At 42.3% G+C, this 17,814-nt stretch overlaps 1 protein-coding gene across 3 annotated transcripts in view; it reads right to left on the reverse strand.

Moving 5' to 3' along the window:
• Positions 1 to 5,716: 5,716 nt before the first annotated feature.
• The window catches only part of MTHFR (methylenetetrahydrofolate reductase), a 43,762-nt gene continuing 31,664 nt past the window's right edge, over positions 5,717 to 17,814 (reverse strand). For all 3 annotated transcript variants that reach the window (XM_033921233.1, XM_033921234.1, XM_033921235.1), the window contains exons 8-12: positions 13,601 to 13,781; positions 9,009 to 9,191; positions 8,771 to 8,872; positions 8,520 to 8,639; positions 5,717 to 6,370 (exon numbers count right to left, since the gene is read on the reverse strand). In XM_033921233.1, coding sequence (XP_033777124.1) covers positions 6,128 to 6,370; positions 8,520 to 8,639; positions 8,771 to 8,872; positions 9,009 to 9,191; positions 13,601 to 13,781 — 829 coding nt within the window. In that variant the 3' untranslated portion in view covers positions 5,717 to 6,127. The remainder of the gene's footprint in view (positions 6,371 to 8,519; positions 8,640 to 8,770; positions 8,873 to 9,008; positions 9,192 to 13,600; positions 13,782 to 17,814) is intronic.

Raw genomic sequence — 17,814 nt, forward strand, 5'->3', positions numbered from 1 at the left:
CCATTAGGAAAACAAATTTTGCAACATAGATTGACCGAAGTGTCCATCCCGTCTGGAGAATGCGTCCAGACAATAGTGAGATGTGAAAGTATGAACTGAGGACCAAGTAGCAGCCTTGCAGATTTTCTCAATAGGAGTGGAACGGAGGAAAGCTACAGATGCTGCCATAGCTCTAACTTTGTGGCCCGTGACAGAACCTTCCAGTGTCAGACCCGACTGAGCATAACAGAATGAAACGCAAGCAGCAAGCCAATTGGATAGGGTGCGTTTAGATACAGGATGACCCAACTTATTAGGATCAAAAGACAAAAACAGTTGAGGAGATGATCTGTGAGGTTTCGTGCGTTTAAGATAGTAAGCCAAAGCACGTTTACAGTCCAAGGTATGCAAAGCCTGTTCACCTGGATGAGAATGAGGCTTTGGAAAAAATACAGGTAGGACAATGGACTGATTAAGATGAAAGGCAGACACAACCTTAGGGAGAAATTTTGGATGTGTACGGAGAACCACCTTATCATGGTGAAAAACAGTGAAAGATGGATCGGCCACTAGTGCATGCAACTCACTAACTCTCCTGGCAGAAGTGAGAGCTATTAGGAAGACCACTTTCCAAGTAAGAAATTTGAAATGTGCTGTGGCCAAAGGTTCAAAAGGAGGCTTCATTAAAGCGGAAAGAACCACATTGAGATCCCAAACCACAGGAGGGGGCTTGAGAGGTGGTTTCACATTGAAAAGGCCCCTCATGAATCTAGAAACCAAAGGATGAGCTGAGAGGGGTTTTCCATGAACTGGCTCATGGAAGGCAGCAATGGCACTAAGATGAACTCCTCTGATAGAAGTGGATTTGAGGCCAGAGTCAGACAAGGAAAGAAGATAGTCCAACACCAGTCCCACTGCTAGAGACATGGGATTATGGTGATGTAAGAGGCACCAGGAAGAAAACCGAGACCACTTCTGTTGATAACACTGAAGAGTGGCCGGTTTCCTGGAAGTATCAATGATAGAACGGACAGGCTGAGAAAGGAGTGAATGAGCCGAAGTCAGCCCGAGAGAAACCAAGCTGTCAGGCGCAGAGACTGTAAGTTGGGATGCAGTAGTGTCTGCTGATGCTGAGTAAGCAGAGAAGGAAACAGTGGAAGAAGTATGGGTTCCCTGTAACTGAGTTGAAGTAGAAGGGAGAACCAATGTTGCCTGGGCCACCGTGGAGCGATGAGAATCATGGTGGCTCGTTCCCTCTTGAGCTTGAACAAAGTCCGCAGCAGGAGCGGTAGAGGGGGAAATGCATATAGGAAGAGATTGGTCCAATCCAGGAGAAATGCATCGGGCGCCAGACGGTGAGGAGAGTAGAGTCTGGAGCAAAACAGGGGCAGCTGATGATTGTGAGGAGCTGCAAAAAAGGTCCACTTGAGGAGTGCCCCATTGAGCGAAAATGGACTGAAGAGTCGTGGGATCGAGAGTCCATTCGTGAGGTTGGAGAATTCTGCTGAGATTGTCCGCTAAGGAATTCTTTTCCCCTTGAATGTAGACAGCCTTCAGGAATAAGTGGCGAGCTGTGGCCCAAGACCAAATCCGTTGGGCTTCCTGACATAACAGGCGAGAGCCCGTCCCTCCATGTTTGTTGATGTAGTACATTGCAACTTGATTGTCTGTGCAAATGAGTAGTACTTGAGGAAAGAGAAGATGTTGAAACGCCTTGAGGGCATAAAACATCGCTCGGAGTTCCAGGAAATTGATGTGGTGTTTCTTTTCCTGGGTAGTCCAAAACCCCTGAGTTTAGAACTCGTTCAAGTGAGCTCCCCAGGCATAGGGGGAGGAATCTGTGGTGATGACTAGTTGATGAGTAGGTAGATGGAACAGCAGACCTCTGGATAGATTTGAAGATGTCAACCACCAAAGAAGCGACTGTCGAAGAGACGAGGTCACAGATATGTGTTGTGAACAAGGATCCGTCGCTTGGGACCACTGGTTCGCTAAGGTCCATTGAGGAGTACGCAGGTGGAGACGTGCGAAGGGGGTGACATGTACTGTGGAAGCCATGTGCCCCAATAGCACCATCATGTGATTCGCAGAAATGGTAATCTGTTGAAACACCTATCGACAGAGATGAAGGATGGTCTGAAGGCGGTTGGTTGGATGGAAGGAACGCCCACATCAGAACAGTGTCCAGAATGGCTCCAATGAATTGAAGTCGCTGGGTTGGAATGAGGTGCGACTTGGGTAGATTGATTTCGAAACCCAATAGTCGAAGGAAGTGAATGGTCTGGCTGGTGGCAAGCAGAACCGCCTGAGGAGAGTGAGCCTTGATCAGCCAGTCGTCCAAGTAAGGGAAGACTTGAAAATTGTGAGAGCGGAGATAGGCTGCTACTACAATCAGACACTTGGTGAATACCCTGGGAGAGGAGGCCAGACCGAAGGGTAGCACCTTGTACTGATAATGGTTTTGATTGATGAGAAAGCGTAGATATTGCCTGGACGCCAGATGGATAGGAATATGTGTGTAAGCCTCTTTTAGATCGAGGGAGCATAGCCAGTCACCCTGAGAGAGGAGAGGGTAGAGGGTGGCAAGAGAGAGCATTTTGAACTTCTCCTTGACCAAGCATTTGTTGAGATCTCTGAGATCTATATAGGTCTAAGGTCTCCGGTCTTTTTGGGAACTAGAAAGTACCGGGAGTAAAATCCCTGACCTCTCTGATCTTGAGGAACTTCTTCGATGGCGTTGAGAAGGAGGGATTGAACCTCTTGAGCTAGAAGGAGGGACTGAGACTTGTTGGAAGCAGACTCTTTTGGCAGGCCTAACGGCGGAGGAGTCTGAAAATTGAGGGAGTAGCCATGGGCTATGATAGAGAGCACCCACTGATCGGTGGTGATAACTTCCCATCGAGTTAGAAAAATGTTTAGTCGACCTCCTATAGGTTGCGGAAGAGGACATGAGGGAGGAAGACTGGCAATGCCCTGGAGAAGCAAGTCAAAAGGGCTGAGTCGGTTTAGGCTGAGCAACAGGCTTCATGGCAGGCGGCTGTTGTTGGCAAGCCTGTTGTTGTTGCTGCCTCTGCCTCTGCCTCTGAGGCTGAGGAGGATGAGGCTGAATCGGCCGAGCAGAAAAACGCCTCTGATAGGACGTCTGCTGCCTGAAAAGACGAGGAGGAGGGGGGTTTCTTTTTGGTTTTCAATAAAGTATCCCACCTCGTCTCATGAGCAGAAAGCTTCTGAGTGGTGGAATCTAGAGATTCTCCAAACAGCTCATCACCCAGGCAGGGAGCATTAGCTAGGCGGTCCTGGTGGTTCACATCAAGGTCTGAGACGCGAAGCCAGGCCAATCGTCTCATCGCTACAGCCATAGCAGTAGCTCGGGAGGTCAGTTCAAAAGTGTCATAGATGGAACGGACCATAAACTTCCTGAGTTGCAAGAGACTGGCAGTGCATTGTTGAAAAGCAGAAAGCTTGCGGTCAGGAATATATTTTTCAAAAGAGGCCATCTGCTGGATAAGATGTTTCAGGTAAAAGGAAAAGTGAAACGCATAGTTACCTGAACGGTTGGCCAACATAGCATTTTGGTAGAGTCGTTTACCAAATTTATCCATGGCCTTGCCTTCTCTGCCAGGAGGGACAGAGGCATATACACTAGAGCCTGCAGATTTTTTGAGGGTTGACTCTACCAGCAGAGATTCATGTGGAAGCTGAGGTTTGTCAAACCCTGGGATAGGAATAACTTTATAAAGTGATTCCAATTTTCTTGGAGCTCCTGGAATAGTAAGAGGAGTTTCCAAATTTTTGTAAAAAGTTTCCCATAAGATATCATGAAGGGGTAACTTTAAAAATTCTTTGGGAGGTTGGTCAAAGTCCAAAGCCTCTCGGAACGCTTTTGACTTTTTAGAATCAGACTCCAAGGGGAGAGAAAGGGTGTCTGACATCTCCCTCAGAAATTTAGTGAAGGAAGAGTGCTCTGGCTTACTAGCAGGATCCTGCACGATGGGTCAGCCTCATCCGATGAAAAATCCTCCTCGGTACCGAGGGGATCATCGGAGTCATCCCATAAATCAGGGTCCCGTACCGATGGGAGACGGCCCTGAGACAAAGGAGTAGAGGATTGGGTATGCTTGGTTTTGCGTACTGATTTGCCTGAACGCATTGACACCGTACCCGGTGACTGTAACACGGGACGGGTGTCAGAGAGCGGTACCGGATCAGAGGCCGAGTGAGCCGTACGTCGAAGAGACTTCGGCTCCGCCGATAACACAGGCATGGAAATGGAAGAGGCAGATTTAAGCGGTGCCGATAGCGTCGATGCCGATAACATAGGCTGGTCGACTATTGGTACCGCAGGCTCAGTGGGTACCGACACCAGAAGGTTCGGGGTTAGCAGAGCCGGGAGCAGGTGTTGCAATTGCTCCTTAAGCTGGACCTGAAGGATGGAGGCTATACACTCATCCAGAGACAGGTCCCGATGGCACCAGTACCGCTCGATGCTCAGGCGAAGTCGATGTCGATGAAGAGGCAGTGACTTCTATGGGAGCGGAGCATTTGCGGGGCCGGCGCTCAGTTTGCAGGACTTGGCTCACTGCTTGTTCGACTGGCAGGCCTAAGGACAGAAGAGGATGGCTTCTTAGCCGGCTTACCTGAAGGGTGCAACACCGAAGAGACCTCTTGCGGTGTCGAAACCACCGGTGCCGATTTGGAGGAAGTCGCCGGAGTCGACGCCGGTGGAACTTCCATCGCGGCACCGAATAGAATCTGCTGCTGAATTTGGCGGTTCTTCAAAGTTCTCTTTTGAAGAGAACTACAGCGGGTGCACATTTCTGCCCTATGGTCCGGACCCAAACACTGAAGGCACCACTTGTGCGGGTCGGATAAGGAAATAGGGCGTGCACACCGCTGACACTTCTTAAAACCCGGTGAAGGGGGCATGAAGGGAAAAATGGCAGTAGCATGGTGCCAACAGGCCCCACTGGGGCCGACCGAAAAAAATCCAAAAAATAGACGTATTTTTTTTAAGAAAATAAGAAAAGAACAAAAAGTGAATAAATTCACAAGAAAAAATTACGCGAGCGGGAAGGCGAAAAAAGAGAGTCCAACAGCCGTTGGAAACACGCGTCTTCTTAGCTCCGTGGAAACTAAGAAACTGGGGACCGCGTGCCTTCGTCGGGTGGGAAGGCACTCGCGCACGCGTGGTGTGGCCTAACTAGAACTTTCTAAGTTCTTAGAGTGCAATCACTCTAAAATTGTCCGTACCGGGGCTCCGTCGGTGCCATCACCCATCAGTCAAGAATATGCTGCCTGCTTGTCCTGGGATAATATTTGTACTCTTGCTGAGGCAGGAATTCATTCTAATTGTATATAATTATAAGTGCCCTAATTAACCCCCTCCTTTACTAATGCATAGCGTGGGTTTTAGCGCAAGCAGCGAGAGTAACTGCTCCAATGCTCATAGGAATTCTATGAGCATCAGAGCAGTTACCGCCGCTGCCGGCACTAAAATCCATGCTTCGCGTTAGTAAAGGAGAGGGTAAGAGCGCTAAATTAAATGCAAAAATAATGAAAATGTTTCCAAAAATCATAGAAGCATTTCTTCTAATCATTACACCCTTTTTTTTGCCTGTTACATCACATGCATCTTTATCTGTGCTTTTTTTTCTTCTATCAATGGCTCAGCTTCAGCCATCATTTTAAAATAGCACTGACCACATGATGACACTGCTTGTAAAGGAGGAGGAGAAGGTCAAAGGCAGGTGCTGGATTAACTTTATTTAATAAATTCATTTTCCTGATAAAATCCAAAGCTGGAATCCCCCAGTCTTTGAGAAATATAATTGCACTGCTTTCAAAACGCAGTACATTTCAATTCTGGTTCAGTGCTCTCTTACAAATTAAACAGAGTTGAGCTTCTGCTGGCATTGCAGCTAAGCCTAGCAGCACATGATCCATTAAAAAAAATAGAATGGATGGAAGAAAGTTCCATATTTCCTATGATTAGGTCAGTTGTGTTCCTGTATTTGTAGCTGCCATAGACACAAGTGATGATATATGTACAGGGTGATGCAGGTTTATTGGGAGAAGAGGTTTCTTAGAGAATGACTGATGTCAAAGTATCCACAGGAAAAGCAGCAGATATTTTTCCTTATGATGATATTCAGGCTGGCCTTGTGGCTACATTTCCTAATAAGGGCAGAGCAGGTTCTTGTGCTGTTGGACAGTTCAGCTCCTCAAAGATGTCATCTAAAACCTGCCAGAGGCAATTTTCCAAGGGAAAGTCATTGTCCACTAAGTTTACGAGGTAGTAATTGTCATGAATATACTGAATAATCATACGTGATGGAGACTCTTCCTCATACATCTTTGCCCACTGCTCGATCCACAATGCAAATGCCTCATCCTACAAGGAAAACACAAAGCACAGATCTTACATTAGGCAGTGAAATGCTAATGTGCAAAAGTTATAGGAAGCATCAACTACCACCACATATAACATTTATGATCTGTACCATGTAGAAATAACTAACAAAATCTGCAGTGAACACAAGGGAATTCAGAATAAGTTCTCATGATTCTCTGATGTCACCCTGAAAAGTTATAGGAAGTATCAACTACCAAAAACACTGTGGAGAAGATGTCCAAGATGCTTTATTGTCCCTGAATCTCACAGCAAATTTATTATTGAAGATACAGTCATAAAATCCACATAATAAAATGTCTAGGACCCATAAGATGGGAACTGTGGACCCAATACAGTTCTTGTTTCGATGACCCTGTCTTCCTCAGGAGTCTCTAAGAGTCCTAAGTCAAAGAATGTGGATCAAAGGCTGAGAACAGTCCTGCTCAAGAGCTCTGCGTGATAGAGTAATGCAGTAGAAAAACACACGTTTGTGCATCAACTACTACCACATATAACATGTGTATGATCTGTACCATGTAGAAATAACTAACAAAATCTGCAGTGTATACAAGGGAACTCAGAATAACTTCTCTTTATTCTCCAATTTCACCCTGCAGAGGGCAGAACAAATCAAGACAACCTTGTGGTAGATGGTTCTGCTGGCCATCTCCCAAATGCAGAAGCATCACCAGGTCTAGCCCTACCACTAAGCAACTGTTTTTCATACATGACTGCTTTTCAACCCCACCTTTCAGTTCCTGACTTGTGCAAATGAGGCCCGATTACGAGTCTCTACATATGGCCCTGCATCCTTCACATCCCTGAAGTGTTTCCTTTGCGTTACTGCCAGAGACAGGATACTGGGTGTTAAACAGTAGAGAATGGCATGGGGACCGTTTACAGTGATAAACCGTGGTCACCACAGTAAATCCGCAGGAATGGAGATATTTGCAACTGGTTTACCAAAGGAATGGGGTCAAGACATGTTCTCATCCTTCTTAGATTCACTTCCCTGGCATTACAGCAGATGTGATACCAGTTGCCATGTAAAAGAATAAGTTTCGTTTCATTTGCTCATTTTAGCATAAGTTTTGCTTGGCTTGCTGATTTCAGCAAGCATAGATTGTGCAAAGGCTTGACAGTTTTAGTCAGAGCATTCTCAGCCATCTTAGGCCTTTAGTTGTGTTTATTGGCCTATTATGTTAGGGGATTTCAGGGGGGGCTCTTCACCTCTAGTTTCATAAAGGACTTAAACTTCTTCATCTGTACAGGACTCTCTCTCTCTCTCCTCCCCCTCCCTTCTCATATCTCCTTCGCTTAAGGAACTTTTTTATTTTATTCAAATTTTAATTGGTGTGTACATCCCACCGGATATTTTAATTTTGTAACCACTGATTTGGACCCTTGAGGAAGGCTTGCTTGAGCCGTAACACGGACTGTGTCGGGTCTGTCGCTACCAATTGGGTCAACTTTTTCTTACAGTGGATGTAATTGCTATGAACTTTGAATTTTATCTTATAAGAAACATCTCAAGAACACTGTATTCCACAGTCTTTGCTTTGTTTTCTGGACTAGTTGTCAGAAATAAATTAAAATTTATTTCAAAGATGGGGATTGCATTGTGTTGCAATGCAATACAGCAAAAAAATTACTCAAGCAATTTTTTAAAGTTTTTATGCAGATTTCCTTCAGGAATATTGTATATGTTAGAAGGCTTTGCACCTCCTCAGAGTTTAAAACATTTTTTTCTTTCAAGCCTGTTCCTCTTCTCATCTTTCTATCTGCAGGCTTGGCTCACAAGCAATATTTCCATCTTCTTCCTCAAGCTCAATGCACTAATTCACTCTCTCCCCTCTCCCTCCTTATGCTTAATTCCCCTGTTTTTTTCTGTCCCCACTCACTTTTCTCTCTCCTCCACACAACACAACATATACCACACTCCTTCTGTTTTTCAACTTCCCTCCAACTTTGATTCACAAAGCCTCCTCTTCTTACCCATCCATCCCTTCCAGCCTTAAGGACCAACTGCTGTCTCCCTTCCTCTTCCCAACCCTGTCAACACTGATCATACCTCCCTATTCTAGCCTTGCAGGTCTATGGGATCATCATTTCCATAACTCCAGCCTTTCTGAAAGAATTAAACCTTTACCTTCCAATACATGAAGCTCACAGGATCCACCACTGTGGGCTGGATGATCTCTCTTCCAGGGAAAATGCCCCATGTTACTGCATTTGGCTGCAAGTCAGGAGCATTAGTGATGTTTTTACCCTATGGGGACATACAAAGTTCAATAAAAAGTATGCATAAGTTTTATCATCATGAAAATGAAAAGTGTAGTGTCCACAACTCCTACCCTATGTAACCAACCACCCTTCAGCCTCTAATTATGTCATACATACATGCACATTCACAATCTGATAATTAACACGTGGCCCATAGTTCTTCAGAACTTTGAGTAGAGCAGAGACATTCTCACTTGCTGTAAAAAATTCTAGGTATGCCTGTAGATGAAAGGAAGGGGAAAAGAAAAGAGCAATTATTTTAATTTACAGGCATTAAAAGATAGCAATAACCTAAACACACAAACGCACCAAGGAGATGATGAGAATGGACACTGAATGTGGTGAGAAGTGTTACCTTTTGGAAAACATAGCCCCCACTAGGACCCCAGCCCACAATGGGGTCAGTAGAAGACCTGCCATTTATGTTTGGTTGTGAGTTAATAGTCAAGATTCCTCGTCTGTTCACTTTCTCCAGCTCCTCTTTCATGAGGTTGGTCTCAGGGGCCAGCGGATCATCGTTCCAGGGCAGACAGGTGACCTATTGATTTTAAAAGGTAGATAAAAAAACATCATAACACTGCACATTCCAAATGAATCATCCTATTAATTCTTATGTATCTCTCCCTACATTTCTTATCTGATTTCAATGAATCATGTCCCTGTGGGAAGTCTCTGAGTTGTAGATGTGGAAAGTGCAAGTTCTTTCAGATTGAAAGTTCTTTCAGATTTTCTTGTGTCCTGTTAATTTTTTTTGTCTGCTCAAAGCTTCAATACCAGTGGAGAAGTGGTCAGGGCTTCAGCCTCAGCACCCTGAAGTTGCAGGTTAAAGTCCAGCGCTGCTCCTTGCTTAAGTCATTTAACACTCCATTGCCCAGGGAGGGGAGGCAGGGAGAAATACTCAAGTCAATGAATGTAAACCGCTTAGGGCATAAGTGGTCTATAATACTAAATAAATAATACTAAAATAAATAAAATCACTTAATTGGAGGCTCTAACACTATCAATAGCTTCAATGTATTAGATCTTTTGATTGCTGTCACTCTCCATTGATTTTTGGCTAGTTCCTAAATTTACATTACAATTCATGTTTATAAATCCATTATTGCTTTATAACTGGGATGCGAAGTAAGCTTTACCTATCTCTGTAAACTGAATTATTTGCAGACTGTATACAAGTAGCATTAAGCTCTGAACCACAACTCGGGGGCCCCCGCAGTATTAACTTTTTTAAAAATTATATTTTTATCACACAAAAATCCAACACGTTGCACAGCTTACTATAAGCCAGGTGTCCCCACACTTTTTGGGCTTGCGAGCTACTTTTAAAATGACCAAGTCAAAATGATCGACCAACAATAAAGCTTTAAAAAAACACAAAGCACACTGTACGCAGAGAAAATGTTAATTATCATTTATCTTCTGGGGTTTTTTCAAAGAGGTCAAGGCAGATGACTCTATGCAATGTCACCTCAGTAACAACCATACAAAAATAGACAAATATTACCCCCCTCCCTTTTTACTAAACCGCGATAGCAGTTTTTAGCGCCGAATGCCCACGCTACTCTTGACGTTCATAGGCTCCCTGTACTAAAAAACGCTATTGCGGTTTAGTAAAAGGGGACCATAGTGCAAAATATAGACAGCAGATATAAATTCTCAAAACAGACACATTTTAATCACTAAATTGAAAATAAAATCATTTTTCCTACCTTTGTTGTCTGGTGATTTCATGAGTCTCTGGTTGCACTTTCTTCTGACTGTGCATCAATATTTCTTCCCTTCTTTCAGCCTACTGTATGCTTCCTCTACTCCAGACCTCATTCCCTCCCCCAACTTTTTCTTCCTCTCATCCTGCCCCATCCCCCTTTCTTTCTTTCTCCCTGCCCCCTTTTTTCTGTCTCCCTGTCCCCCCTTTCTTTCTCCCTGCCCTCCCCCAAGCCACTGCCGCCACCATTGGGGAACAGGCCCCCAAGCAACCACCGCCCCAAGCTCTCCCTGCAGAAGCGTCGGGCCGACCAGCATTCCTCTCCCCGTCAATTCTGATGTCGGAGAGGAAGTTCCGGGCCAGCCAGGCAGCGATTGGCTGGTCTGGAACTTCCTCTCCGATGGCAGAACTGACGTCGGGGAGAGGAAGGCTGATCGGACCGGTAGATCGCAAAGGGAATGCAAGTTTATCATGGAGCCCGGGATGGGCTCCAAGATCGGCTCATGTTGCCTTCGCAATCGATGTATTGGGCACCCCTGCTATAAGCAATCATTTTATCGAGGAATACTTAAGATCTTTGTTTAGCATTTGTGCTTTCCTTTGTCTCCCAACTATACATTTCTCTTTTTCATAAGGAAAAAAACAATCCCAGCATATGCCTGCTAACAGTTTCCTAGAGTGGATGGATACATTTTCTGCAACCTCAGCAGGGGGAGGTAATGGCAACAAAAGAATTTTTATTGTGTTTGGATGTTTTTGATGTATTATTTTTCAAATCATTGTTATTTATGCATGCATGCAGTAATTTTATGTACACCACTTTGAATAAGAGGAAGGCATAAATAAATGCATACAACTTTTGAGTTCCACTGCTGCCCTTTTTCCTTTTAGTGACGTAAGTAAAATAGTAAAGTAAGATCACAAGTTTGTTTCCAGGTGTCTTTTCTTCCATTCATAATTAACAGATCCTGAAAAACCAGATCTTTCACCAGGTCTTTCACTGGTAGCAGAGATTTGAGATTACAGTGATGATGGGAATGCCACCTTCCTTTTCTAAGATGGCACTTCTACAACATTTCTTCCTGCACCTATGCCCCTCGTCCCAAATTTTTGATACTTTGATATTAGTTTTTGCATAGAGAGAATTTCCTATTCCTTTTCTATCATTCCTATCCTTCTTGTACAGACTTTATTCCTGGGGAAATGCTGTGCAAAAACATTAAGGGCTCCTTTTACTAAACCGCGTTAGGGCATTAACGCGTGGTAAATTGAGCTGGCGTTAGTTCTAGCCGTGTAGAACAGGTTTAGCATGCGCTAAAATGCTGCGTGCGCTAAAAACGCTAACGCAGCTTAGTAAAAGGAGTCCTAAATTTTGCAGTGTTTTCTGGACTAGCATTGCAGCCCCTCGTTTTTACACTTGTGGTATCTCCTTCGCTTAAGGAACTTTTTTCAACTAAACTAAACCTTAAGTTTATATACCGCATCCTCTCCATAATTATAGAGCTCGGCACGGTTTACAACAGGGGTGTCCAATGTCAGTCCTTGAGGGCTGCAGTCCAGTCGGATTTTCAGGATTTCCCCAATGAATATACATGAGGTCTATTTGCATGCACTGCTTTCATTGTATGCTAATAGATCTCATGCATATTCATTGGGGAAATCCTGAAAACCCGACTGGATTGCGGCCCTCGAGGACCGACATTGGACACCCCTGGTTTACAAGAACTTAATATAGGAAGAAATAACATATTGGGTTTGGAGGTTGAGTACAGGGGGGAGGAGAGCATTATATTTTTGTGAAGAGCCTAGTTTTCAGATGCTTACGGAATAGTTGGAAGGAGCCTAGATTCCGTAGTGGGGCAGTAAGATTATTCCAAAGCCCTATGATTCTGAAGTAGAGAGATTTTCCCAATTTTCCTTCATAGAGGATACCTTTTAGCGAGGGGAAGGATAGTTTAAGTTTTTGGGTGGGCCTGGTGGTGTCAGGACTTGAGGAGTTCCAAGATAGTGGGATTAGGGGGGGGGAAGATGCCGTGTAAGATCTTAAAAGCTAGGCAGGTGCATTTAAAATGAACCCTGGAAATTATTGGGAGCCAGTGGAGTTTGGACAGAAGTGGAGAAACATGATCAAATTTGCGTTTTGCAAAGATCAACTTGGCCGCAGTGTTCTGAATTAGTTGAAGTCTTTGAAGACTTTTTTTAGTTAGACTTAGATAGATTGAATTACAATAGTCTAGTCTGGAGAGGATGATGGATTGAACCAGGACGACAAAATGTTGTTGGCAGAAGCAGGATCTCACTTTCCTCAGCATGTGGAGGCTAAAAAAGCATGATTTTACCAAGGAGTTGAGGTGGTCGTTGAAGGAAAGAGAAAAGTCGATGATGATGCCCAGAACTTTGCTTGAGAACTCAAGCTGCAGTGTGGTGCCAGAGGGCAATGCGAAGAGGGTGGGCAGCTGTTCTAATTTTGGACCGAACCAGAGTAGTTTCATTTTGGACTCGTTCAGTTTCATTTGAACTGAGAAGGACCAGGATTGGAGTTTTGTTATGCAAGCTGTTATGTTCTCAGAGAGGTTAGTAAGGTTCAAGTCTGTCTCGAGAAGGACAAGGATGTCATCAGCATATGTATAGATTGTTTTTTATTTTTATTTTAGTTTTTATTCAAATTTTAATTGGTGTGTACATCCCACTGGATATTTTAATTTTGTGACCACTGATTTGGACCCCTGAGGAAGGCTCGCCTGAGCTGAAACACAGACTGTGTCGGGTCCGTTGCTACCAACTGGATCAACTTTTTCTTATAGTGGATGCAATTGCTATGAACTTTGAGTTTTATCTTATAAAAAACATCTCAAGAACACTGTATTCCACAGTCTTTGCTTTGTTTTCTGGACTAGTTGTCAGAAATAAATTAAAAATTATTTCAAAGATGGGAATTGTATTGTGTTGCAATGCACTACAGCAAAAAATTATTCAAGCAGTTTTTTAAAGTTCTTATGCAAATTTCCTTCAGGAATATTGTATAATATAACAGACCACTATGGCCATGGGACTAGTGGGTCTCAAAATGCTTATTACCTGGTTCATTAAAATGTGAAAATGCAAAGAATCCATTTTTCTCCAGGATCTATTTTTTTATTTCACTTTTTGGTGAAGAGATATATTCTTCCCTTAGAATTCTCGCTAGGTGTCTCCAAGGGACCCAGCCTGCATGTGTTTCCCATTTTTGCAACAGCACTTACTTTATACCCATTGTGATTTGGCTCTCCAGAGATGTAATGGGTAAACACCTCAAAAACACTTTCTTCATTCATCAGCTCCTCACCCCACATCTTTAGGAGCACTTCCCGGGAAGATTTGCTTTTGAGGTAAAACAGATAATAATCCTTCAACTCCCCAAATGCTGGTGAAGAAGAATTACCCCTAGATATATAGAAAGAGAAAATGTTAATATTTTCATGTAAAAAAAATAATCCATTTTACATAGTTCATGTGCAAATAGCTAGCAACAAAGCAAATAGCTTTAACTTTGTTTCTTTTTTTTTTCCATTTCTTTATTCATTTTTTCATCTTCCATCAAGTATACAATATTACAACAATTAATTCATACACATCACTTGAAATTCTTTCTATTATCATCTGAAGTACATAAATTATCCCCCTCCCCCACCCACCCTATTCACAGATATTATAATCAAATTAACATATATATGCTATATTTGTAAATATTGATTAAATCTATATTATGAATATAAACCCTCCCTCCCATAATTATATTATACTTTCAATGTAGAAAAGGTGTCTAATCATTTCAATAAATTGTCAATGGCCCTCAAATCTTCTTAAAGTTATTATAATTCCTTTTTTGTATAGCAATTATTCTTTCCATTTTATATATATGGCACAATGAATTCCATCAAAAGGTGTAATTAAGTTTTGTGTAATTTTTCCAATTTTTGGTGATATGCTGAATGGCGACTCCAGTCATTATTAATAAAAGTTTATTATTATTTGATGAAATTTGACTATTCTCATTGATGTTCCAAATAGGATTGTATCATATGATAGAGCTACATGGTTTTCCAATAAATAATTAATTTGTGACCAAACTGATTTCCAAAAGGCCATGACACAGGGACAAAAGTATAATAAATGATCTAAAGTCCCTGCTTCCAGATTACAATGCCAGCATCTATTAGACTTAGAGCTATCCAACTTTTACAATCTAACTGGGGTCCAAAATGCTCTATATAACAAAAAGAACCATGTTTGTCTCATAGATGCAGACACTGTACATCTCATTCTCCAAGACCAAATTCATGGCCATTGATTCTTAAAATCAAAAATCAAACAGTGAACTTCTGAAACTCTGAAGGGTGATTTTCAAAGCAATTTACGCAAATAGATTGCAGTCTACAACTGCCCTCACTCAGTCCAAACAAATGCATGTACAGTGTTCCACAGCATATGTATTTTAGCTGAACTAAGAAGAAGGACTTCCCAGAGCAGTATAGGTATAGAGTGAAGTTGGAAAAGTAAGCATAAAGATTTGAAAATCCAAAATAGATGCAAATTCTTTTGGGTCCTTTGTACCTGTGCATAAATTTTCAAATGTAACACAGATATACGCACTAACTTTGAAAATTAGGTACAAGGTCTGTAGGTACTTTACATTGACGTGGGCTGCTGAAAATTACCCCCATTATGTAGCATGATAAAATAGGATTTGTAATTTTTTTATTTAAATACTTACTTATGAAAATTGACTGATGCACAAATAAAAAACAAAAGACCTTCAGCATCCAGGATCAATATAACATCATTATCACACCTGTATTTTTATACCAAGTGTTACAACCATATCTAAAAAAAAATCATTTCTGTATCTTTTAAAAACTCTAAATAGCTCCAAAGTACAGACTTATCTTCTGGAAAGTTTCAACAGAATCTACGAAAACAGCATTCTCTCCAACAAACTCCAAATTGCTATCAAACTTCTTCAGGAATAGCAGCAGCAGTCACTTTGTCAGACCCCAGCTCAACCAAATGCTATAGCCATGTTCAGTTCCAAACAAACAGTTTCACCCTCCACTGACTGCAGTACATTGTGATGGCTGAATGAGTGCAGTCAGAGGCTAGAATATTGATTCTTACCATATTGATCCTCGAGGAGTTACTGTAGTTACTTTTAGATTGTTTTAAGTTTTCCTATTTACTGGCACTAAAAAGATAAGAGTTCAGCTAAAATCTACCCACCCTTGGTCCAGCTTCAATGGTATATACCCTTGGTCATAATAAGAGCCTGTATGGCTAGATGTAAATACTTTAGAGTGTTTTATGCCTTCTAGAATGGGATCCCTAAAGAGGATTCTTGAAAACCAGAAAATGCTATTCCAAAAAATTTAAGGATTTAGTAATCACAAATGGAAGCTTTTCCCTTCAAAAGAGAAACTACTATAGGATCACCCCCTTCCCCACTGAACTTACCCTTCTTCCAGCTCTTCTGCAATAGATACAGTTCTAGTATCAAGAGAGCCCCTTTGATTAAAGACCACAGCCAAGACTTCTAGTTGGGGCACGGAGCAATGAGGATGCAAGACTTCTCTGCTCCCAACAGTCACCTCATTAATCAGCATTTATTCAGCAACTTTGAATACTGAGGATTCCTGCAAATTATAGTAGGCTTGGAAACTCTTTCAAACAGACTGGCAACCTATTTGGTCACTGCAGATGGCTTCTAAACTAACCAAATGTGACAAAGATAAAGGTAAAGCCCCTGACCTGAAAATGGTAGACAAAAGCACTCCTTTATCACCAACCCCTAGATCCAAATTGACCACAGAAATAATGACTGAAATAAAAGTGGCTATGGAGTGCACTTTTGGCAAACAATTGCAACAAATATTAGACAAACTGGAAGGTATGGATCATAAGTTTACCTCACTTACCACAGAATTACAGGCTATTCAGAATTGCATAGGGAATGCAGAAGATGAAGTTCAGACCTTGGTGGAAGAGAAACCACATGTGAACAAAGTCTTAGCAGAAATGGAATCAAAAATTGATAATTTGGAAAATTGCTCTAGGAGGAACAATCTCCGACTGGTGGGCCTGCAAGAGACTTTGTAAGATAAAGACCTTCCTTTTTTTTTTTGTGAACTGGCTTACCAACTCTCTGAAGCTTCTGACCACGGCAGCATCACTCCGGGTGCAGCAAACACATTGCAAGAGATTACGGAGGGAGAAAGCAATGCATCTTAGAGTGATGATCTACCAGCTGCTTAATTACTCACATAAACTAGATATTCTACAAGCTTTGCATGCTGGGGAAAAGTTGGAATACAAAAATGTAAAGATACTTTGCTTCCAGGATTATTCTGTGAAAATTGCTTCAGGATGCAGGGCCTTTATAGAAACATAGAAACATGATGGCCCATCTAGTCTGCCCATCTGCAGTAACCATTATCTCCTTCTCTCTCCGAGAGATCCCACATGCCTATCCCAAGCCCTTTTGAATTCAGACAGTCTCTGTCTTCACCACCTCTTCTGAGAGACTGTTCCATGCATCTACCACCCTTTTGGTAAAAAAATATTTCCTTAGATTACTCCAGAGCCTATCACCTCTTAACTTCATCCTATGCCCTCTCATTCCAGAGCTTCCTTTCAAATGAAAGAGACTCGACTCATGCACATTTACATTATGTAGGTATTTAAACATCTCTATCATATCTCCCCTCTTCCGCCTTTCCTCCAAAGTATACAGATTTGAGATCTTTAAGTCTGTCCACATACGCCTTATGATGAAGACCACATTTTAGTAGCCTTCCTCTGGACCAAATCCATCCTTTTTATATCTTTCTGAAGGTGCAGCCTCCAGAATTGTACACAATATTCTAAATGAGGTCTCAACAAAGTCTTATACAGGGGCATCAATACCTCCTTTTAACTACTGGCCATACCTCTCCCTATGCAACCTAGCATTCTTTTAGCTTTCGCCGTCACTTTTTCAACCTGTTTGGCCACCTTAAGATCATCACATACAATCACACCCAAGTCCTGCTCTTCTGTCTTGCACATAAGTTCTTCACCCCCTAAACCGTACCGTTCCCTCGGGTTTTTGCAGCCCAAATGCATAACCTTGCATTTCTTAGCATTAAATTTTAGCTGCTAAATTTCAGACCATTCTTCAAGCTTCACCAATTCTTTCTTCATGTTATTCACACCATCCGGCGTGTCTACTTTATTGCAGATTTTTGTATCATCTGCAAAGAGGCAAATCTTACCCAATATTCCTTCAGCAATATCATTTATAAAAATATTAAAAAGAACAAGCCCAAGAACAGAACCTTGAGGCAGACCACTGGTAACATCCCTTTCCTCAGAGTGATTTCCATTGATCACTACCCTCTGTTGCCCTCCACTCAACCAGTTCTTGACCCAGCCCATCACTTTGAGA

Source organism: Geotrypetes seraphini, chromosome 15 (genome assembly GCF_902459505.1).
Source record: "Geotrypetes seraphini chromosome 15, aGeoSer1.1, whole genome shotgun sequence".
NCBI lineage: Eukaryota > Metazoa > Chordata > Amphibia > Gymnophiona > Dermophiidae > Geotrypetes > Geotrypetes seraphini.